We start from the raw sequence: 24,958 nt of genomic DNA on the forward strand, positions 1-24,958 counted from the left end.
GGAGCCACAACAGCTGTTGGTACTGCGGTGAGTGCATTTCGTGATTATAGTTAATGCCAGTAAGATTCTCTCCTGCTACATCAATAATCAAGTTACTGAACTCTTCGTGAATTAAATGAGTCGAACATATTTTTGTGCAACATACAGGTCTCTGTTAATTTGTATTTGTTCTGAAATCCTGTGTTTAACTTGAGTGCTGAATTACCACGAGGTAAGATTAACTTGGTACAGTAAGTACCATATGCTGCGTAGTGAGATTTTTTTTTATATTTTATTTAAAAACACAGGATACAGTAGACATGTATATCACACAATTTTTTTTTTTTATATTTTATTTAAAAGGACACAGTACAAGATATAAATAAATAAAAGAACACAATTATTAACCGTTTGAAAATACAATGACCTACCATTAACCCCATAGCATACCACAAGTGTTACATTCATATTGTATTAAAGAATATACCATCACCGAACAATGAAACGAACAGGATAACACCTGCTCAGAAAAAACATCAACAAATTCTAAACCTACAAATCATGCCTATTATACAGTACAGTAAAACCTCCTTGCACAAAGTACACAGATGATATGATGCAGCATACGAAGGATAAAATTATACATTACAATAATTGAACAAAGGCTAACCTAACCCTACAATAAAATTGCAAAGACATACCACATTAATACTTCCCGCAAATAGCAGGAATCTCTTAACATAATAAAGAGCGAGAGAGCTCCAGCATCGAACAAAAAAAAAATTAGCAAAAACCAAAAACTCAAAAATTTTATGTCTGTGTCCACATAAATCCCCCACAACTCTGTACAATTAGACCCCTTGCACAAAGTGCACATTAAATATTATTTAACATACAAAAAATTAAAATTATACAGAACATTAATTTTAACATTATGCAAACCTAAGCCTACAATAAACATTACATTGATACATCTCACAATGAAACTCCTCACATAAACACTGGGCAGGAAACACCCTCAAGTAAAAGACATAACATTATATACGCAAGTACAACCCATACAACTAACAAAATCCTAACATAAGGTATCAAAACTGTCTAGTTACAGGACATAAAAAACCTTATCTCCCTATTTGAAACACTAGTACATCATTGCTGATTTTTTTTTTTTATATATAAACAGTCTAAAAGATAATATATAAACAAATAATTAGCATATAATTATAATTCTCATTGTCTAAAGACTCGCCGCACTTACTTCGTGCCGGCACATACTACCCCCCCCCCCTTTTCCCTATTATCAATGTTATTATACTGAGCATTATCATGGGAATAAAAATTCCTCATGCACATACAGTAGTCATAATTAAAAATATTGACATACGAGTTCGTACATGTTCCATCCTTGTTTTTTCCCCAATAACACCATTGAACAAAACCAGTTTACAATCTCATAGAAACCCCATTAAGGGCATCACACAATAAAATTGCCCACTCCTAACATAATGCCTCACTATCCATTATAATTCATATATCATTACATAACATGATTAGGTACATAGAAAAAGGTGTCATTATATGTGATTATAAAATTGACTAAACCAAAGATCATGATTTCATATATAAAACATAGCAGAAAATTTTTCCCACAAAGCAACTGTGCAGGGTGACAGCACTTCACAAACATAAGTTATACAACGATCAAGTTAACTTGTGTGCTTATCGTAACATCATTCTGCTCTAAACCCGAGATCCCAAGGTTTAGTCATCATGGTTTTTAAGGTTATCCTGTATGCAGTGAACATAACCATAGATTCCAAATCCTCATTCATCACCCTTCCACTCTATTCATAACCCTCCCACCATCCACACTACAAAAAAGCCTAAACCAACCCACCCTCATGCATCCCCCGGTAGGAGACCAACCCTTTGCCCGCCCCCTGGGTTCATGAGGAGAAGGCCCCCCACGGTGAGATTCCGGTAACCCTCCGAAAAGCTAACTACCCACCTCCCACCATAGACTTGCCTATTCCTACACATAGTTCTATAAAATCTCGCTGCTAACGCTTTTATCCTCAACTCTCCCCTAACCTCCCTCATCCCCCAAGATACATGTAAATAATCCGTCATAACATACATTAAGGCTCTACCCACATCACCCGGCACCCCAGTTACATCCAACATTAAGGCCCGTAGGAATGGCCATTGCCCCCCCCCAAAAATCTGATAACTCTCACCATCCATAACCTCACCCCCTCCAAAGAGGGACAAAAATATACCGCATGAAAGGCCGTTTCGATGTCCCCACAATGCAAGCATGAGTCCTCTCTCACAAGACCCATTTTATATAACACATCCCTAGAGGCCAATATTCCCATCAGAAAACGATATACTAACTCTCGTACCCTCGCTGGTATTCTAAGCAACCCAAACTTCCTCCATATACTTATCCAGTCATATGTTGGATATACAGCAAGTCCCTGTAAGACACCCTTGCCTACCACAGCACCCACCATTCGTTTGACCTTTAACGTGGACACCTGTTTAACATGTAATAAAACCCTCAACATATCCTCACAATACCTCAAATCCCTTCCACACCACCATCTTCGTGCATCCTCCATTACCCTACCTACCCTGACTCCTCTATTCCCCCCAGACCGAATATATCTTTGTTTAATATATAAAGCCATTACTCTATGACCCAATGACATCAGGCCAAGACCCCCACGTCTCCCCTCCGTCATCACCACGTCCTTGCTCAACCATGCCCTCCCAAACCCCCACACATACCTTAGAACCTTCCTCTGGATTTCTGCAATATCCTCTGCTCTTAAAGGGAACACCTCAGCCACTCCCCACACCTTACTGTAAACCAGAGAGTTGACCACTAAAACTCTCTGCTGTAATGTTACATCCCTAGCCCTTAAGCCTCCTAGCCTACCCAAAACCCTGCTCGTAACTAATTCCGAATTTATCTTCCTACTTTCCTGCACTTCCGCCATGTACCATATTCCACAAACCTTAATTCTGTCCACTACTGACCATCCCAACCCCTCCCCCAAGCCCCCTCCCACCCAATCCCCCCACCTCTAATAGTCTCGACTTCATTAAATTAACTCTCATACCCGTGGCGTCCCCAAAAATCTGAATGATTCCACCAACTTTCCTTAGATCTTCCTCATGCCTTACCAGCACGGTAGTATCATCTACGTACCCCACAATCCCCCCCCTCCCACCCCCCCTAATCCCATGTTCAATCATCACCTCATCCACCAGCCCATAAAATGGATTCTGTACGCAGGCAAACAATAACTGAGAGAGTGGACAGCCCTGCCTCAAACCTCTCTCCATCAGTACTGGGTCCCCCAACTTACCATTAACCTGTACCCTAATAACTGCTCCCTCATACAAGGTTTGCACCCATCTCACCACCTTCTCCCCCAAACCCAGCTGTTCCAAACAAACTTTTAAGAAATCCCTATTCACACAATCATACGCATTAGCCCAATCTAATCCAAGTATTCCCCCTCCGGTGCAGTCCTCAATAAAATCCCTTATTTGACTATGCCCGTCCCTCATACTTCTTCCCGGAATGCCAAACTGTCCCCCATGTACCACTGATCCTAGAACCTTCTTCAGTCTATTGCCCAGAATTTTAGCATAAATTTTATAATCTGCACACATTAAGGATATTGCTCTATAATCATTCAATACTTTCCCATCCTTCTTCTTCGGCACCAACACAACGATCCCTGTTTTCTGGGTCTTCCCCATCCTCCCACTGCTCCACATATGATTCAAGACTTCCACTAACCCATACCTAATGCATTCCCAATAAACTCTATAAAAATCATTCGGTATTCCATCAATGCCCGGCGTCTTACCCTGACTCATCCCGTAAACCGCCTCCCCCACCTCCTCCTCACTAATACTACCCTCCAGCATTTCCTGTTCCTCTTGTCCCAATACAATAGTATTCTGCATAACCCCAAATACCTCCTCACTGACAACTTCCTTGTTCCTCCTCCATTTCTTCCTAAACCAATAATCAGCATAACCACTAATATCATCTGTATCAGTAAGACCTTGACCCACCACATAACCCCCCCCCCCCCCATCAGCGACCACTAGATGCGCTATGGTAGTCACCATCTGCCTTTCCCTAAATTTTCTTAGGACATAACCTGATGGTCGATCACCCTTTAACACCTCCTCTAATCCTGCCCTAACTCTAATCGCGTTAAACCTTTCATTATGTAATCCTTCAATCCTACTCCTTAAGCCATCCACCTCACCTCGCACATCTTCCCTTCCCCCCCCCCGTCATAAACAGCATTCAGCTGTCCCTCCAGGTAGTTTTGCAAACCATATCTCCACCTTGCCTGTTCCTTTCCACGTATCCTAAAAAACTCTGCTATTGCTGTCTTTGCTCGCATCTCCCACCAGTCAAGCAAATCCATCCCACCATCCCTACCCTCCCAGCAATGTCTCCACCATTCCTCAAAGGATGAGCCTTCATCCCCCTCCTGCAGAAGCCTCACATTCAATTTCCAATACCCAGCATATATGCGAACTATACCATCCACCCGCAGATCAGCTATCACCGCCCTATGATCCGAAAAACCGACATCAAAAGCCCTCACTCTCTCCACACCAATCCCCTGCATCACATATATCCTATCTAACCTCGCCCCATAATTCCCACGAATAAACGTGTGCTCCACCCCATACTCCCCCCTGCCCACCACATCTACAACACCTACATCCCTCAACACATCCCGTAGTGCACCCAAAACACATCCTGCCCCCCTCGGCGACACATCCCCATACCTAATCACACAGTTCCAATCACCTCCAATTACAGTTATGGAAGGTAAACCCCGCAAATAATACATCAAAACATCACGTACAAAATCAACTTTAACTCTAACATTGTTACATGCTGGCATATATACACCAATGAAACATACTCTCCTCACCCCCCAGTGCCCATCTACCCTTACAACCCTCCCCCCCTCCCCCCTCCTCCCAACCCATGACACGCAATGGGCTGGTCTCCTTTACAGCTACTGCTACCCCTCCTTTTAATTGCAAAGCATTACTGACAAACATTTTATAACCCCTCAAACTCAATTCACTCCCTAACCTATGGTTATGCTCCTGCAAAAAACATACATCCACATCAAACCTTCGTAAAAACCACTCTAACCAAACCCTTTTTACCTCAGATTTAAGCCCATTGACATTTATTGTGACACACTTGAATTTGCTAGAAGAGGGGGCTTACCCCTATGCCGCTGTATCTTACTCACTTCACCTTTCTCAGTACCTGTACCATTTTTATCCTTTTTTCTAACCTGGCCTCCAGCCCCTCCTTGCCCCACCCCACTGATATTCCCCGGGACACCCCCTCCCCAGCCAACCTTTTACCCTACAACAACCCATGACTTCTTCCCGGGTCTCTGCCCAGGTGTTAAAACCTCCTCGAGGTCAAAAGCACCCGCAGTCCTTTTTCGTGAGCTCTCACTCACACACAAATCTACTTCCTGCACATCCTCCTGATGGACTTCCACCACCACTTCCATGTCCTCTCTGGCATTCCTCGAACCCTTCACCTGTTCCTGCTGCTCAACCATCAGCTGTATCTCACTTGACTTCTCAGGACCATCCTCCCCGGCCACCGTCTCGTCGAAGAACTCCTTCAGCACCGCATCCAGCAACTTCTCCTGGGTAGACTCTTCCACGTCCACCCGTCCCTCAGGCGATGGGGGCCCCTCCCCTGTCACCTCTGGGATGGTAACACAGGTACCGACCGTCGATACTTCCCGTTCTACCTCTTCACTCCATCGACCACTCGTCACTGGTTCCACCTCTCCCAACTCAGGCATCAACTCACATGGTCTCTGCTCCACTGCCAACGTACCAGGAGCCCTGGTAGGCTGCCTTCTAGGACAGTGAGCTGCCATATGATCATATGAGCCACAAAGTCGACAGGTCTTTCTCTGGCCGGCATAGTGTACAAAAACCTGCGTCCTGGACTCCACCAACATGACGTAGGATGGTATAGGCCTAGCCAACGTCATTTTGAGGGTATAAGAGCCCTCAGGTCGTCCCTTATATGGCCCTTCTGTCCATACTCCCATCGTTGCCGAATGGACTTTACCGTAGTTGTTGAATACCTCCTGTATACTATACGCCGTCGCCTCGAAAGGGACATTCCTGACCTTCACCCACGTATAGTACCTGGATACGTCATGCATAACGACGTCCACTGCCGAGTTCACCGTCACCTTCCTCTCCTGATACTCTTCAACAAGTCTGTCGTAGACGCCGGTACGATTCAGTTTTAGGAATACTCTGGTCATCCCATTCAAGGCAACACCATATACTTCCTCGTTGGGGACACCATAGGCGTCCCTGATGATAGCAGGTAGCAATGTATGCATTGTTGCTCCAGTAAGCGTGCCACGTACCAGCTGTATACAAACAGTGTTAATCCGTTGTCCCACTCGGTACGCCATTTTGTCTTCTAGTTGCTAAAGGTCACCACCAGAGGGCAGGTGTAGCTACTAGGCGTGCGTCCTCTCTCCCCGGAGGTCGAGAGACGAAATGCTGTGTGGAAAGAACGTCAATCTTAAGGATAATATTTTAAGTATTGGTTATGTAAAAAATCTTAATTGTTGTGCCAAAAACACTAATTATTATAAGACAGGGTAGTAAGTACCTGGAGAGGTCAGGAGAGCAACATGTCAGGTCACAGTGGCACCAGTGCCACCCAGCACTTGAGGGTCTTACAGGAGACGTGATTTATAATAACTAAACGCTAAACCCACAAGGGTCATACAGCTCAGGAGACGTAATTCCTTCATGAGGACAGGAAGCCTGGTGAAGGCGTGATAACTGACTCGTAGCTACATTAACTAAATCCTTACTGTTCAGGCTATGAAAAATATATAAAGAATAAATTCGTTAAGTTTTAGCAGCAGAATCTATATCATTCAAAAAAATCTAAAATCAATTGAAACTGACGCATTCTGTATATTTTTTTACGAATAAAAGGCAGCGTAAAACATAGGAAACTATAAATCCCGCTGTATTAAGTTAAGCTGGGCTAGTCTCACGGGAGCCACAACAGCCGTTGGTACTGCGGTGAGTGTATTACGTGATTATAGTTAATACCAGTAAGATTCTCTCCTGCTACATCAATAATCAAGTTACTGAACTCTTCGTGAATTAAATGTGTCGAAAATATTTTTGTGCAACATACAGGTCTCTGTTAATTTGTATTTGTTCTGAAATCCTGTGTTTAACCTGAGTGCTGAATTACCACGAGGTAAGATTAACTTGGTACAGTAAGTACCATATGCTGCGTAGTGAGATTTTTTTTTTATATATTTTATTTAAAAACACAGGATACAGTAGACATGTATATCACACAATTGACGTGTTCACAAAACATGAAACATTTACAAAGAAAACAAAAATTCCTTATAATTAACAAATACCATACATCAAAAATTACTACTATCCTACCCTACTTACGTGCCCTTAACTCATATGACTGTATATACAAAACTTTCTATGTGCACTAATGCTTTGGCCTCTCAATTTATATTGTACCAAAGCATTCTGTAGCTATTCATTCCCGAATTTTTGTATTTTGTATTTATAACCCCTCAGTATACAATATACTTGTATATCATACACGAGTGACTCAGATCACAAAATATGAAGACATATATAAGTGCTACAACATCCGCATCACTAACAAAAAAACCTCTACAAAACTTTTTTTTTATAAACAGTCTAAAAGATAAACTAAAAATTAATTAATTAGCTCCTAATCTTTCATATAATTATAATCTCATTGCCGAGAGACTCACCGCACTTAATTTGTGCAGGCGCATGCTACCCCCCCCCCCTTTTTCCTTTTATCTCTCACCACCTATCGTAATTACAGGGTTACACAGGCTTATACTGTGCGTCCATCAAAAACAATATACATTAATATGTCAGCACGTGTACATGGCCTTGGGTCCCACGTAGGAGATCAATACCATTACCAGTACAGAATACAATGATATAATACTGAACATTATCATGGGAATAAAAATTCATCATGCACATACAATAGTCATATAATTAAAATATTGACATACAGGTTCATACGTGTTCCGTCCTTATTTTTTCCGCAATAACACTAAAGAAAAAAACCGGTTGACTAATCTTACTCAATCCCCATTAAGGGCATTGCACAATAAAATTGCCCACTCCTAACCAATACCTCACAATTCATCATAATATTCATATGTCATTACAACCCACACATATACATGGTTAGGTACACTAGAGAAAGATGCCATTTATGTGATAATAAAATTAACGAAGCCTGACACTACGAAGATCATGGATTCATGAATAAACACAGCTAACCTAAGCAACAATTCAAATTTTGTTGACAGCAATGAAATGTACCTGGGTTAAATGCAACCCAAAACTGTAGTTAACACCGGATTCCTGTTGTTAACCAACCACTAACTTTTATACCGAAAAGCAGAAAATTTTCTACCACAAAGCAACTATGCAGGGTCGCAGCACCTCACTAACATAAGTTGAACAACGATCAAGTTAAACTTGGGTGCAAAATTAAGATCATTCTGCTCTAAACCCGAGATCCTAAGATTTAGTTATCATGGTTTAAAGATTATCCTGTATGCAGTGAACATAACCATAGGTTTCCAAATTCATCATGCATCTCCTTCCCACTCCATTCATAGCCCTCCCACCATCCACACAACAAAGGAGCCTAAACCCCCTGGGTTTATGAGAAGGAGGCCCCCCACAGTGAGATTCCGGCAACCCTCCGAAAAGCTAATTACCCACCGCCCCCCATAAACTTGCCTATTCCTACACATCGTTCTATAAAATCTCGCTGCTAACGCTTTTATTCTCAACTCTCCCCGAACCTCCCTCATCCCCCAAGATACATGTAAATAATCCGTCATGACATACATTAAAGCCCTACCCACATCACCCAGCACCCCAGTTACATCCAACATTAAAGCCCTTAGGACTGGCCCTGTCCCCCCCCCCCCCCAAAAAAAGTCTGATAACGCTCACCATCCATAACCTCACCCCCTCCAAAGAGGGACAAAAAAATACCACATGAAAAGCCGTTTCGGTGTCCCCACAGTGCAAGCATGACTCCTCTCTTACAAGACCCATTTTACACAACACATCCCTAGAGGCCAAAATTCCCATTAGAAAATTATATACTAACTCCCGTACCCTCGCTGGTATTCTAAGCAAGCCAAACTTCCTCCATATGCTCATCCAGTCATATGTTGGATATACAGCAAGCCCTTGTAAGACACGCGTACCCACCACAGCACCCACCATCCGTTTGACCTTTAACTTGGACACCTGTTCTACATTCAATAAAACCCTCAACATGTCTTCACAATACCTCAAATCCCTTCCACACCACCATCTTCGTGCATCCTCCATTACCCTACCTACCCTGACTCCCCGGTTCCCCCCAGTCCGGATATATCTTTGTTTAATATATAAAGCCATTACTCTATGACCCAATGCCATCAGGCCAAGACCCCCATGTCTCACATCCGTCATCACCACGTCCTTGCACAACCATGCCCTCCCAAACCCCCACACATACCTTAGAACCTTCCTCTGGATTTCTGCAATATCCTGTGCTCTTAAAGGGAACACCTCAGCCACTCCCCACACCTTACTGTAAACCAGAGAGTTGACCACTAAAACTCTCTGCTGTAATGTTACGTCCCTAGCCCTTAAGCCTCCAAGCCTACCCAAAACCCTGCTCGTAACTAATTCCGAATTTATCTTCCTACTATCCTGCACTTCCGCCATGTACCATACTCCACAAACCCTAATTCTGTCCACTACTGACCATCCCAACCCCTCCCCCAAGCTCCCTCCTATCCAATCCCCCACCTCTCATAGTCTCGACTTCATTAAATTAACTCTCATACCCGTAGCGTCCCCAAATATCTGAATGACTCCACCAACTTTCCTTAGAATTTCCTCATGCATTACCAGCACTGTAGTATCATCTACATACCCAACAATACCCCCCCGCCCACCCCCCCTTATCTCCTGTCCATTCATCACCTCATCCACTAGCCCATAAAATGGATTCTGTACGCAGGCAAACAATAACTGAGAGAGTGGACAGCCCTGCCTCAAACCTCTCTCCATCAGTACTGGGTCCCCCAACTTACCATTAACCTGTACCCTAATAACTGCTCCCTCATACAAGGTTTGCACCCATCTCACCACCCTCCCCCCCAAACCCAACTTTTCCAAACAAACTTTTAAGAAATCCCTATTCACACAATCATACGCATTAGCCCAATCTAAACCGAGTATTCCCCCTCCGGTGCAGCTCTCAATAAAATCCCTTATGTGACTATGCCCGTCCCTCATACTTCTTCCCGGGATGCCAAACTGTCCCCCATGTATCACTGATCCTAGAACCTTCTTCAGTCTATTGCCCAGAATTTTTGCATAAATTTTATAATCTGCACACATTAAGGATATCGCTCTATAATCACTCAGTACTTTCCCTTCCTTCTTCTTCGGCACCAACACAACGATCCCTGTTTTCTGTGACTTCCCCATCCTCCCACTGCTCCACATATGATTCAAGACCTCCACTAACCAATACCTAATGCATTCCCAATAAACTCTATAAAAATCATTCGGTATTCCATCAATGCCCGGCGTCTTACCCTGACTCATCCCGTAAACCGCCTCCCCCACCTCCTCCTCACTAATACTACCCTCCAGCATTTCCTGTTCCTGTTGTCCCAATACAATAGTATTCTGCATAACACCAAATACCTCCTCACTGGCAACTTCCGTGTTCCTCCTCCATTTCTCCCTAAACCAATAATCAGCATAAACGCTAATGTCATCCGTATCGGTAAGACCTTGACCCACCACATAACCCCCCCCCCATCAGCGACCACTAGATGTGCTATGGTAGTCACCATCTGCCTTTCCCTAAATTTTCTCAGGACATAACCTGATGGTCGATCACCCTTTAACACCTCCTCTAACCCTGCCCTAACTCTAATCACGTTAAACCTTTCATTATGTAACTCTTCAATCCTACTCCTTAAACCAACCACATCCCCTCGCATACCTTCCCTACCCCCCCTTCATAAACAGCATTCAGCTGTCCCTCCAGGTAGTTTTGCGAACCATATCTCCACCGTGCCTGTTCCCTTCCACGTATCCTGAAGAACTCTGCGATTCCTGCCTTAGCCCGCATCTCCCACCAGTCAAGCAAATCCATCTCACCATCCCTACCATCCCAGAAATGTCTCCACCATTCCTCAAAGGAAGAGCCTTCATCCCCATCCTGCAGAAGCCTCACATTCAATTTCCAATACCCAGCATATATGTGTACTATACCATCCACCCGCAGATCAGCTATCACCGCCCTGTGATCCCAAAAACCGACATCAAAAGCCCTCACTTTCTCCACACCAATCCCCTGCATCACATATATCCTATCTAACCTCGCCTCATAATTCCCACGAATGAACATGTGCTCCACCCCATACTCCCCCCTCCCCACCACATCTACAACTCCTACATCCCTTAACACATCCCTTAGAGCACCCAAGACACATCCTGCCCCCCTTGGTGAGACATCCCCATACCTAATCACACAGTTCCAATCACCCCCAAGTACAGTTATGGAAGGTAAACCCCTCAAATAATACATCAAAACATCACGAACAAAATCAACTTTCACTCTAACATTGTTGCATGCCGGCATATAAACACCAATGAAACATACTCTCCCCACCCCCCAGTGCCCATCTACCCTTACGACCCTCCCCCCTCCCCCCTCCTCCCAACCCATGACACGCAATGGGCTGGTCTCCTTTACAGCCACTGCCACCCCTCCTTTTAATTGCAAAGCATTTCTGACAAATAGGTTATAACCCCGCAAACGCAATTCACACCCTAACCTATGGTTATGCTCCTGCAAAAAACATACATCTACATCAAACCTTCATAAAAACCATTCTAACCAAACCCTTTTTACCTCATATTTAAGACCATTTACATTTATTGTGACACACTTGAACTTCACAGAAAAGGTGGCTTACCCCTATGCTGCTGTGTCTTACTCAATTCACCTTTCATGGTACCTGTACCATTTTTATCATTTTTCCTAACCTGTCCACCAACCCCTCCTTGCCCTCCACCTCTGAGCTTCCCCGGTACACCCCCTCCCCTGCTTGCCTTCTCCCCCACAGCTACCCATGACTTCTTCCCAGGTCTCTGCCCAGGTGTTAAAACCTCATCGAGGTCCAAGGCACCCGCAGTCCTTTTGCGTGAGCTCTCACTCACACACATATCTACCTCCTGCGAGTCCTCCTGATGGACTTCCACCACCACTTCCCTGTCCTCTCTGTCATTCCTCGAACCCTCCACCTGTCCATGCTGCTCATCCGTCAGCTGCACCTCACTTAACTTCTCGGGTCCATCCTCCCCAGCCTCCGGCTCGTCCAAGAACTCCTGCAGCACTGCTTCCAACATCCTCTCCTGGGTAGACTCTTCCACGTCCACCCTTCCCTCAGGCGATGGGGGCCTCTCCCCTGTCACCTCCGGGAGGGTAACACACGTCCCCATCACCTCTTCCACCTTGTCCACCTCCTCACTCCAGAGATTCGTCTTCTGTCCATCTGCAACTCCCAACTCCACATCCACGTTGCACGGTTGCTGTTCCACCATCCATGATAACGCCATCCTAGGGGCTTGCCTTCGAGGACACTGTGCTGCCATATGCTCGTAAGAATCACATAATCGGCAAGTTTTCCTCTGCCCCACATAGTGGACAAATACCTGTGTCCTATAGCCTGTCAGCGTAACATACGAGGGTATTGGCCGCCTCAATGACATCTTCAGGGTGCAGGACCCCTCGGGCAGCCCTTCAAATGGCCCATCCCTCCACACCCCCATACTAGCCGTATGAACAGTTCCATAATTACTGAAGGCTTCCTGAATGCCATAGGACGTTGCCTCGAAGGGTACATTACGTACCTTTACCCACGTGTAATATTTTGAGACATCATGTAGACACACCTCTACTGTTGAGTTCACACTCATCCTCCTTTCCTGAAATTCATCCACAATCCTGGTGTAAAAGCCGGCTCTTGTAAACTTCACAAAAACCCTTGTCATTCCATTAAGGGCGACACCGTACAATTCATCGTTCGGTATCCCGTAGACGTCCCTAATTATGGCCGATAACAGTACATGCATTGTCGCACTGCTTAACGTTCCTCGAACTAATTCAATACAAACAGTATTCAATCTCCTGTTGATACGATCTGCCATGTTGGTGCCTAAGTCAAGCAGTCACCACCAGGTGGCGTGTAGGGAGACTCAAGAAGCATCCTCTCTTCCCAGTGGTCGAGAGACGAATGCCTGAGTGCTGAATTACCACGAGATAAGATTAACTTGGTACAGTAAGTACCATATGCTGCATAGTGAGATTATGCAGAGCAAGAGATCCTCATGCTTCTGTAGTTTACAGTTTTCATGATGTAGTAGTTATACAAGCAGTGAGTATCAAAAGTGCAATATGAGGAGGCTAATATAAGAGGCTCAGTTGGAGATCGAAAAATACAACTCGAAGCTTTTCGTGTTTATTTTCTACGACCTTACTCAAACATTTAAATACATTTTCTGTAGTATGTCGACAGATTAATACAAATGTATTGATTACACAGGAAGATGAATGTGACGGCGAACTGCAGTGAAGCTTGCCCGAACTGTACTGAAACTGGTGAGATACCACCTTATTACCGTCTTACCTCCCCTAACCTCCTGCTGGCTGCTATTGTGCACTGCTACGTCGTCTTCGTCCTCGGGTCCCTCGGTATGTTCTGGACAATATATGTCGACGTCTTAATTAGCGAATTTTGTTATATGTTCCGTTTTATATATAAAAAAATATGGGTGCAGTTAGTTCTGCTTATATGAAGTGTTTCTTCCCGCACGCCAGTCAATAACTCATATCTCGTCCCTTGTGCTTCTACTACGAGGGGTATTGGTGAAGACATAGGAGACAGTGAAGTCATTTTTTTAATTAACGTCATTAAGTACACGAATACCTTTTGCCCAAAACTTGGAAAACTTTCTGTATCTATTGGATTTTTAGCATGGGAAGTGTAAATGTGAGAGAGGAAGGTTAAAGGAAATTAGCTGGCGAGGGCCTCTTAAAAATAATTGCATTCTGTTATCTTGTTTTCATTGCTGTCATTATTCCACTGATAGTTGTCTCCTCTCACCTTAGTGAGAAGCAATTTTTTTTCAAACCTAAATCAATGCTCTCGAACGTGTATGACCCTCTTGCAGGTAACAGTGTGGCACTATGGTGCGTGGTGACATGTAACAAAACAAAACCAGCAGTGAAGTTACTGCTGTACACTGTGTTCTTGCCCCTCCTGTTGCTGTGTCTGGTGACGAGACCTCTTGTTGCACACATCATTACAGCCATCCTCACATGCGACGTAGTCAGTTTCAACAGCTCTCTCAAGTATGTTCTGGGAATCGTGTATAGCACTCTGGCTCAAATGGAGCTGCTAGCTATTGCTGCAGTGTCCTTCTTCAGGTAAGACAGTAGCAAGGTTTACTCGTATCAGAATACGTAGAGCTTGTACTTCATAGTGGTACGTTATTAATGATATTTATCACTTGCAGGTGTATTTTTCTCTGCCTGGTAGAGGTGTACATGTGTTTAGGGATGAAATGTTTACACTTTTGTTAATAATATGTCATTTGTATGTTGTGAGTTTGGTGTTCCTATGTCATCAGTGCTTGTAAATACTTATTACTGACGAATTCAAGATATGTTACTAAATCAATGTTGTGATTCTTCAGGTGGTGAACGTGGATATATTTTTTCGGAGTGTGGGGGGGAGGGGGGAGAAGCGTCAGCAATGTTAACACTTTGTGTAAAACCGGGTTTTGAAAGCTTGTTGTGGGCTATGGGTAAGGGTTGTAATATTGATTTTCTTTTATTTATTATTATTATTAAAGATTCGCCGGTATTCTCCCGGCCCGGGCCTTTTCCAAGTGGTGGCCCGGCCTTGGCTCCCTGTCATGGGAATGTCTGAGAGCTAAGTTTCCCATGGGAGGAGGAACAAGTACCCCCTCATTTTTGGAACCAACTGTCCCCAGGCCTAGAAACTAGGCCTCTCTGGGCTGCCATCCCCGCCCCAAGGGGGTTACTGGGAATGACAGGCTTGTCAGCTGCAAGCTCGGGCTCACGCACTTACCCTACCCTAGAAGGGCTGGGCATGGTGTCGAATTTTTTTTTTTTTTTTTTCATATCCACTATCATAGTACCATTTTATGATTTTATTTCTCCTTGTATTTATGCAATGTTTTAAATAAAATCTAAAAAAATACGTATAAACATGACTTCAAATAGGACAATATTTGCTGTGCATTTTAGCGTTACATGAACAAAAATTCGTTAAATTCATTACATGTGTACGGCATGTGTCACCAGAATGAAGGCACTGTGGTCGCCCCAAGTACACATTCTAAGGCTGCGAGTAGCCGTGGCTGTGGTGGTTTCCATCGGTTTCTTCGCCGTCCTCACAACACTGGTAAGTCTTATATATGAAGTGTTAATACAGCATATTGTGACTTCCTTTCTTCACATTATACACATTATATCATAGATGTTATACAAAATCTTTCTCTCGTTTTCAGGGCGTGACGATGCCCAAACTGCTAGGCTACCAGATAGATCGCCAGGTGTGGAGGGGCATCAATGTGCTCTACTTCCTCCTTAGTACAATGGTGCCCGTCCTGGTCACCGTCACCTGCTACGCCCTGATAATCTTAGCTGTAAGTACACACTCGGATCCCCCCCCAAAAGAGAAGTTCCTTCACGACGGTGAGGGGTTCTTGATCTAAGAAGCTGGAGCTGTGCTTTCCTTCCTTCGATCAAACCTATTTGCCTCATTTCCCTGGTGCTGTACCTCTTAAGGGTACAGCACTCCTCCCAGAAATATTAGTTTCCTCTCTCTCTCTCTCTCTCTCTCTCTCTCTCTCTCTCTCTATATATATATATATATATATATATATATATATATATATATATATATATTATATACATATTATATATGTATATTATATAATATATTATATATATATTATATAATATATATATATATATATATATATATATATATATATATATATATATATATATATATATATATATATATATATATTCTCTCTCTCTCTCTCTCTCTCTCTCTCTCTCTATATATATATATATATATATATATATATATATATATATAATGTAAATATATATATATCTAAATAAATATATATATATATATATAATGTAAATATATATATATATATATATATATATATATATATATATTTACATTATATGTATATATATATATTTATTTAGATATATGTGTGTGTGTGTGTGTGTGTAAATATATGCAAAACAACCACTCTGAAAGAATAGAGAAATTCCAAGCGCTTTCGTGACTACTCACATTATCAAGGAACTATGAAAGTAAAGCATCTAAGGAAGGTATATAAGGGGTCTGGCCAACACCTCACTATCAGATCCCAAAACGGTTAAACACCTGACGCGCGCCGGCCCAACTGGACAGGTCCTTTGCACAACCCACCAACAAACTATTCTACCCAAGAAAATTTTTAAAATTATTATTTGTCCAGTGTATTATTAAATTCTTCCCAAATTCTATTAATTATAAATGGATCTAATTTATATAAACCAAAGGAAATATTCATATTATTGTCAAAACTGCTTTTTATGAAACAAGATTCAATTATATTCCTGTCGACCATGGACTTGCTTGATACTACTTTCTCAACTTTTTGAAAATCAATTGGATGGTTAAAATCTCTCTACTGTGTAGGCGAAACGTTTCGAAATAAAGATACCTAACTGTTGCATATGTGTCTTACCTAACAACCTGTCGGTATTTTATACTATTTTAATGTTCAGTCATAGGTGGTGTCACATTTGTTCAATGTGGAAGTAGGCCGTGCCCAAGAATTAGGCAAGCGAAGAATTCCCAAGTATTAAGATCCCAAGAAGTTGCAGTGTCTGACAGGTTTGTAGATGAATGGTTCAGAGAACCGACATGTTGATAAATTAGACACATGTGCAACTCTTGGGTATCTTTATTGAGGAAACGTTTCGCCACACAGTGGCTTCATCAGTCCATACAAAGGAGAATCTTGAAGAACAGGAGGAGAATGAGGTAATCAGTCCCTCAACCTTGAGTCGATGTGGTCAGTCCATCAATCTTGAATAGAATACGGCATACGTGCGGAGAAGGAGCTTATAAACCGTTGGTAGGAGAGGTGCAGCAGTCATAGGTGGTGTCACATTTGTTCAATGTGGAAGTAGGTCGTGCCCAAGAATTAGGCAAGCGAAGAATTCCCAAGTATTAAGATCCCAAGAAGTTGCAGTGTCTGACAGGTTTGTAGATGAATGGTTCAGAGAACCGACAAGAGTTGCACATGTGTCTAATTTATCAACATGTCGGTTCTCTGAACCATTCATCTCTAATAAAGTTGGTAGAATTACCGACAATATGTAAAGTAAAAGGACACAAGTGCAACTAATGTGACATTTTATTGTCGCAACGTTTCGCTCTCCAGGAGCTTTATCAAGCCATTGGCTTGATAAAGCTCCTGGAGAGCGAAACGTTGCGACAATAAAATGTCACATTAGTTGCACTTGTGTCCTTTTACTTTACAACCATTCATCTACAAACCTGTCAGACACTGCAACTTCTTGGGATCTTAATACTTGGGAATTCTTCGCTTGCCTAATTCTTGGGCACGACCTACTTCCACATTGAACAAATGTGACACCACCTATGACTGCTGCACCTCTCCTACCAACGGTTTATAAGCTCCTTCTCCGCACGTATGCCGTATTCTATTCAAGATTGATGGACTGACCACATTGACTCAAGGTTGAGGGACTGATTACCTCATTCTCCTCCTGTTATTCAAGATTCTCCTTTGTATGGACTGATGAAGCCACTGTGTGGCGAAACGTTTCCTCAATAAAGATACCCAAGAGTTGCACATGTGTCTAATTTATCAATATTAAAAGTCTTAAGAAGAGAAGGCATATCAACCAAGTTTTCATGGTAAGGGAGAACCAACATATTTTTAGTTGAATAAGGCTGGTTGTCCCTTTCTGGGTTGTAAAAAGTATTTCTAGCAACTTTAAAAGATTTATCAATTACATTTCTTGGGTATTTTAAATCATTACCTATTTCATAAATTTTGGATATTTCCTCATCAATGAACTCAGGACTACAAATTCGTAAAGCTCTCAAAAACATTGATGAGAAAACAGACAGTTTGACTCTATCTTGACGCGAAGAATAATAGTGGACATAGGAACAGTTATTTGTAGGTTTTCTGTAAATTTTAAATTTGAATTCATTATTACCCTTAATAATTAAAACATCTAGAAAAGGCAATGAGTTATTTTCTTCAAACTCAACAGTAAAGTTTATAGAATGGGCTAAGCTATTTAATTTTCCAAGTAAAAAAACTTTTGATAAAGAATTCCCCACAAAATGCTGATGGATGTGTCTTTAAGATTCCTTGTAAAATTTGCGATAAAGTTTATTACGGTCAAACTGTTAAAAATCTCGACCCAAGATTAAAACAACATAAATATAGCATTAGAACTGGACAAGATTCCAATGCTCTATTTATTCATGTAAGAGATTTTAACCATCCAATTGATTTTCAAAAAGTTGAGAAAGTAGTATCAAGAAAGTCCATGGTCGACAGGAATATAATTGAATCTTGTTTCATAAAAAGCAGTTTTGACAATAATATGAATATTTCCTTTCGTTTATATAAATTAGATCCATTTATAATTAATAGAATTTGGGAAGAATTTAATAATACACTGGACAAATAATAATTTTAAAAATTTTCTTGGGTAGAATAGTTTGTTGGTGGGTTGTGCAAAGGACCTGTCCAGTTGGGCCGGCGCGCGTAAGGTGTTTAACCGTTGTGGGATCTGATAGTGAGGTGTTGGCCAGACCCCTTATATACCTTCCTTGGATGCTTTGCTTTCATAGTTCCTTGATAATGTGAGTAGTCACGAAAGCGCTTGGAATTTCTCTATTCTTTCAGAGTGGTTGTTTTGCATATTCTAAAATCACCTGTTTACTGTGATCTTATTGCATATGTAAATATATATATGTAAATATATATATATTATATATATATATATATATATATATATATATATATATATATATATATATATATATATATATATATATATATATATACAGAGAGAGAGAGAGAGAGAGAGAGAGAGAGAATATATATATAATATATATATATTATATATATATATATATATATATATATATATATATATATATATATATAATATATATATATATATATATAATATATATATATATATATATATATATATATATAATATATATATATATTATATATATATTCTCTCTCTCTCTCTCTCTCTCTCTGTATATATATATATATATATATATATATATATATATATATATATATATATATATATATATATATATATATATATATATATATTAGTCCTTTTTTAAATTTTCTCTTATACGTTTAAAGATAATGTATATTTTTTCATTAATTAATGTTAATGTAAAAAATTAATAATCTTACAAACGATTTCATTAATTTAATAAACTATAAAAATGAGTATACAAGAGTCTACACCCAAATGTTCTTTCAATTAGCAAATATTCAAGCTGGCGATTTAACATTAAATCTTTTAAATTTAGGAGATACAAGAAACCTAACATTTACATATTGAGATTTAACCCTTTTTTAATTTACTAAAACTGAATAAAAATTTCTTGCTTCGTATGTTGTTACTGTTCCTAGTGACTGTCACTGGGGTTGTTGCAGTTCCTAATGACTGTCAGTGGGGTTGTTGCAGTTCCTAATGACTGTCACTGGAGTTGTTACAGTTCCTAATGACTGTCAGTGGGGTTGTTGCAGTTCCTAATGACTGTCAGTGGGGTTGTTACTGTTCCTAGTGACTGTCACTGGGGTTGTTGCAGTTCCTAATGACTGTCACTAGGGTTGTTGCAGTTCCTAATGACTGTCACTGGGGTTGTTACAGTTCCTAATGACTGTCAGTGGGGTTGTTGCAGTTCCTAATGACTGTCAGTGGGGTTGTTACTGTTCCTAGTGACTGTCAGTGGGGTTGTTACTGTTCCTAGTGACTGTCACTGGGGTTGTTGCAGTTCCTAATGACTGTCACTGGAGTTGTTGCAGTTCCTAATGACTGTCACTGGGGTTGTTGCAGTTCCTAATGACTGTCACTGGAGTTGTTACAGTTCCTAATGACTGTCACTGGAGTTGTTGCAGTTCCTAATGACTATCACAGGGGTTGTTGCAGTTCCTAATGACTGTCACTGGAGTTGTTGCAATTCCTAATGACTGTCACGGGGGGTGTTGCAGTTCCTAATGACTGTCACAGGGGTTGTTGCAGTTCCTAATGACTGTCACTGGGGTTGCTGCAGTTCCTAATGACTGTCACTGGAGTTGTTACAGTTCCTAATGACTGTCATGGGGGGTGTTGCAGTTCCTAATGACTGTCACTGGGGTTGCTGCAGTTCCTAATGACTGTCACTGGAGTTGTTACAGTTCCTAATGACTGTCACTGGAGTTGTTGCAGTTCCTAATGACTGTCACGGGGGGTGTTGCAGTTCCTAATGACTGTCACTGGGGTTGTTGCAGTTCCTAATGACTGTCACTGGGGTTGCTGCAGTTCCTAATGACTGTCACTGGAGTTGTTACAGTTCCTAATGACTGTCACTGGGGTTGCTGCAGCTCCTAACTGTCACAGGGGTTGTTGCAGTTCCTAATGACTGTCACTGGAGTTGTTGCAGTTCCTAATGACTGTCACTAGGGTTGTTGCAGTTCCTAATAACTGTCACTGGGGTTGTTGCAGTTCCTAATGACTGTCACTGGAGTTGTTGCAGTTCCTAATGACTGTCACGGGGGGTGTTGCAGTTCCTAATGACTGTCACAGGGGTTGTTGCAGTTCCTAATGACTTTCACTGGAGTTGTTGCAGTTCCTAATGACTGTCACTGAGGTTGTTGCAGTTCCTAATGACTGTCACTGGGGTTGTTGCAGTTCCTAATGACTGTCACTGGGGTTGTTGCAGTTCCTAATGACTGTCACTGAGGTTGTTGCAGTTCCTAATGACTGTCACTGGGGTTGTTGCAGTTCCTAATGACTGTCACTGGGGTTGTTGCAGTTCCTAATGACTGTCACGGGTTGCTGCAGTTCCTAATGACTCTCACTTGAGATGTTGCAGTTCCTAATGACTGTCGCTGGGGTTGTTTCAGTTCCTAATGACAGTCACGGGTGTTGTTGCAGTTCTTAACGACTGTCATTAGGGTTGCTGCAGTTCCTAATAGCTGTCACTGGGTTGTTGCAGTCTCTAATGGCTTTCACTGGGGTTGTTACAGTTCCTAATAACTGTCTTTGGGTTTATTGCAGTTCCTAATGACTGGGTTTATTGCAGTTCCTAATGACTGTCATTTAGGCTGCAGTTCCTAATGACTGTCACTGGGGTGTTGTAGTCTCTAATGACTTTCACCGGGGTAGCTACAGTTCCTGACTGTCGCTGGGGTTGTTGCAATTTCTAAAGACTATTTTTGGGTTGCAGATGCGTCGCAACCAGTGTCGTCTGGCCAGTAATCACACTTCTAGCGTGCACAGGGTTGAAGCTACACGCTCCATGTTGGCTGTCTGCATCAGTAACCTGTTCCTCAGCTTCCCTCACTCAGTTTTTCATCTCCTGGAAGATCCTTCGTTTACTTTACATGTAATTTTTCACATGTTATTTTACACTCACTTCATTGTGGATCCCATAGTGTTCGTGGGTTTTAACCAAAGTTTTCGCCATCGTGTGGTTGAGCGGGTAGGTGCGGGTGTGACCTGGATGACACAGTGCTGCCCATGGACCTCACCCACCTCCAACATCCATTCGTCCTCAGTCACAGAAACCACTGACCAGAAGTCCTCAGTCACAGTATTCGATCTGAAGCCCTCGATCACGGTGCCCTCCGGCAAGAAGTCCACGGTCACAGAAACCCCCGAGCAGAAGTCCTCGGTCACAGATCACCATCATCGTCTGTGAACTAGCAACCAGCTGTACCAAAGATTCCATATGGTGATTTGATATTTATAAGCTGAGAAAGAAATACTCGTCTCAGTATTGCTGCTGTTATGCTGTATTTTGAATGTAGTAAGAATTCCATTAATTAGTGCTTTTTTACATTGGTCACTGAGTTTGCAAGAGTGCCTGTTCTTACTGCCAAAGATGGTTTTGACGACTAGTAAGTAAAGAAATTCTTTTAGGAAAACGAGTAAATAAAGTTGCGTCAGATATAAGTAATGTTTACATTGTATTAATCCTATCTATGTCTCTTTAAAACTTACATTAACAGCTAACCAGTTCTAACATTGTATACTTGTATATCGTGGCACGACAGTCAACCCAACACAAGCCATACTACTCGTGGTATTTGTCAGGAAACACAAATGCCTCTTCTGACATGGGACTTAATCATTTAGATGAATGACAACCCACATATACACGAGGAAACACGAGAAAACGATAATTTATTATATTCAGAGGAAAGCTCGAACCGCGTAGGGATTATACAGAGCCTGGAGAATGGGAGACAATTAGGTATGATCCGATAAATGGCCATGAGGTTAGATCCAATTCATTTGATAAGCCATTCACCGGAATCCAGGTCTTTTCCTTCGAAGTTTCTTCATGTAATTGACTAAATTCTCGAGGATTAAAAAACTGCGTTGAGTTCAATTTTAATATTAATTAAGCGAATTCTGTGTTAGAAGATGAATAATGGAACGCACTGTGGACGACCCCTGCAAGTTGAGAAATGTAGCGATGTGGGAAGCCCCAAGAAACCTTCTTACTTGCCTCACCTTCCTCAGCCCTCACTACTGAAACATTTTCATTAACAGTTTAATATGAGTTATATATATACATACATATATATATATATATATATATATATATATATATATATATATATAGATATATATATATATATATATATATATATCTATATATATGCATGCAATAAGATCACCGGAAACAGGTGATTTCAGAATATGCGAAACAACCACTCTGAAAGAATAGTGAAATTCCAAGCGCTTTCATGACTACTCACATTGTCAAGGAACTATAGTTCCTTGACAATGTGAGTAGTCACGAAAGCGCTTGGAATTATATATATATATATATATATATATATATATATATATATATATATATATATATATATATATATATATAATATATATATATATATATATATATATATATATATATATATATATATATATATATAATATATATATATATATATATATATATATATATATATATATATATTATATATATATTCCTATTAGTAAAAAAAATAAATATGAAAAGATGGGGTGGTAGGGGAAGTGGAATATTCAAACGGCTTCAGGAAGAAATCCAAATATTTTTCCTTGAAGCTTTTTTATCCACTTCTCCGAGGCTGTGGCTCCCACAATTTACACCAGAGGTGGACCCCATTATATATATATATATATATATATATATATATATATATATATATATATATATATATATATATATATATATATATATATATATATATATACTGATCTGTATGTTTAAAAGCGGATAAATTCAATATTTGAGATTGTAATATACAGAAGAGCACTGGTTTGGCAAGAGCTGAGGATAGGTTGAGGAAACTTGACATTGTGGAATGCTTGTTTCAGAAGCCAAACACAGGTAAGTGTAGACAGCCTGTACTGGCAGAGCACACAGCCTAGCCGTCTGCTCTGACTAGTTCATATTTCGCGGCATTCAGTGCTGCCCTCTGTAGGCCTACCTAGGTCGGTGGGACACACAGTCCACCCTCTCTCACTCCCGCCTGGACCGACCTGCCGTACACAAGTTCTCCCCCCTCCACGGACTGGCTTGCGGTCACTTCCTCACACTGCCCGTTGTGTACTCACTCCTACCCGATTAAAGCCAATCTAGTCCACGGCCGTATCATTGCTACCTACGCTACCTTCATCGGCACTAAACCGCTGTTCAACAGTAAGAACAGCAATAACAGTGGTGACAGCGGAGTCAGCGGCATTGTGAGCCTTTTCAGGGTGGAGGGGATCGGTCGACACCAGTCAACATCATCCGTCGTCATCCAACGCACCTGCTAGCCTAAAGAGTTATCTGCTACTCCCAGCGTCTTGACGGGACCCGAGATAGATCTTCGTCCTAGATTTTTCCCACAAAATCTGGACATAGGCATCACGGCGTCATCTCCAGCCTTAGCAGTCACGTGTTCACCTCATCACCCTCTCTACAGCCCTTCAACACTCTCCAGCACCATTCTCCTGCCTCCTACAGCGTCCCTACGCCCTTCTCAGCTACAAGAAGTAGAGTTCCTCCAAGAAGTTCTACCGGGCTTAACCACGTGGGAACCCAGTTGGCTTAGCCCCTAAGCCAGCAAAGTTCAGCGTCTACGGCAGCTCGTGACTCATCATAGTGTCTACTACTACTCAGCACCTACGTATCTCCAGCCAGTGCAGTTTTTTTTTTGTGTTGCCCAGTTTAAAAATCTTTTTTTTTTCCCTTTCCCTTGTTGTTTTATTCCCAGTTCATCACCAGTTCTGTTTTCCCCAGTGATTTGTTACAGTAAAACTTACTCGTCCCAGTTCAAAGTTTCACTTAAGCTTGTTTTTAGCACGTTCGAGTAGTGCAGTAAATGTTTTGTTCTCCGTGTGCTGAAGCCG

The 24,958-nt window shown here is 41.5% G+C and overlaps 1 protein-coding gene across 2 annotated transcripts; it reads left to right on the forward strand.

The window, feature by feature from the left end:
- LOC128701728 (C-C chemokine receptor type 8) lies at positions 1-22,519 on the forward strand. Of its 2 annotated transcripts, none has more exons than XM_053795614.2 (6): positions 1-27; positions 13,776-13,924; positions 14,404-14,659; positions 15,563-15,662; positions 15,769-15,906; positions 21,792-22,519. In XM_053795614.2, the coding sequence occupies exons 2-6, from the start codon at positions 13,780-13,782 to the stop codon at positions 22,263-22,265; spliced, it is 1,113 nt and encodes a 370-aa protein (XP_053651589.2). In that variant the 5' UTR covers positions 1-27; positions 13,776-13,779; the 3' UTR covers positions 22,266-22,519. The 2 variants fall into 2 exon arrangements, with proteins under 2 accessions (XP_053651589.2, XP_069947941.1); XM_070091840.1 differs by lacking the exon at positions 1-27 and adding an exon at positions 7,075-7,131.
- The last annotated feature ends 2,439 nt before the right edge of the window (positions 22,520-24,958 follow it).

The sequence above is a fragment of the Cherax quadricarinatus genome, chromosome 37, assembly GCF_038502225.1.
Source record: "Cherax quadricarinatus isolate ZL_2023a chromosome 37, ASM3850222v1, whole genome shotgun sequence".
NCBI classification, from domain to species: domain Eukaryota; kingdom Metazoa; phylum Arthropoda; class Malacostraca; order Decapoda; family Parastacidae; genus Cherax; species Cherax quadricarinatus.

Excerpts from the sequence above, each read along its gene's own strand:
- LOC128701728 (XM_053795614.2), top strand. The coding sequence starts at position 13,780 with ATGAATGTGACGGCGAACTGCAGTGAAGCTTGCCCGAACTGTACTGAA. Across the intron at positions 14,660-15,562 it reads GCTGCAGTGTCCTTCTTCAG|AATGAAGGCACTGTGGTCGC; the intron begins GTAAGACAGTAG and ends ATGTGTCACCAG. Across the intron at positions 15,663-15,768 it reads TCGCCGTCCTCACAACACTG|GGCGTGACGATGCCCAAACT; the intron begins GTAAGTCTTATA and ends TCTCGTTTTCAG.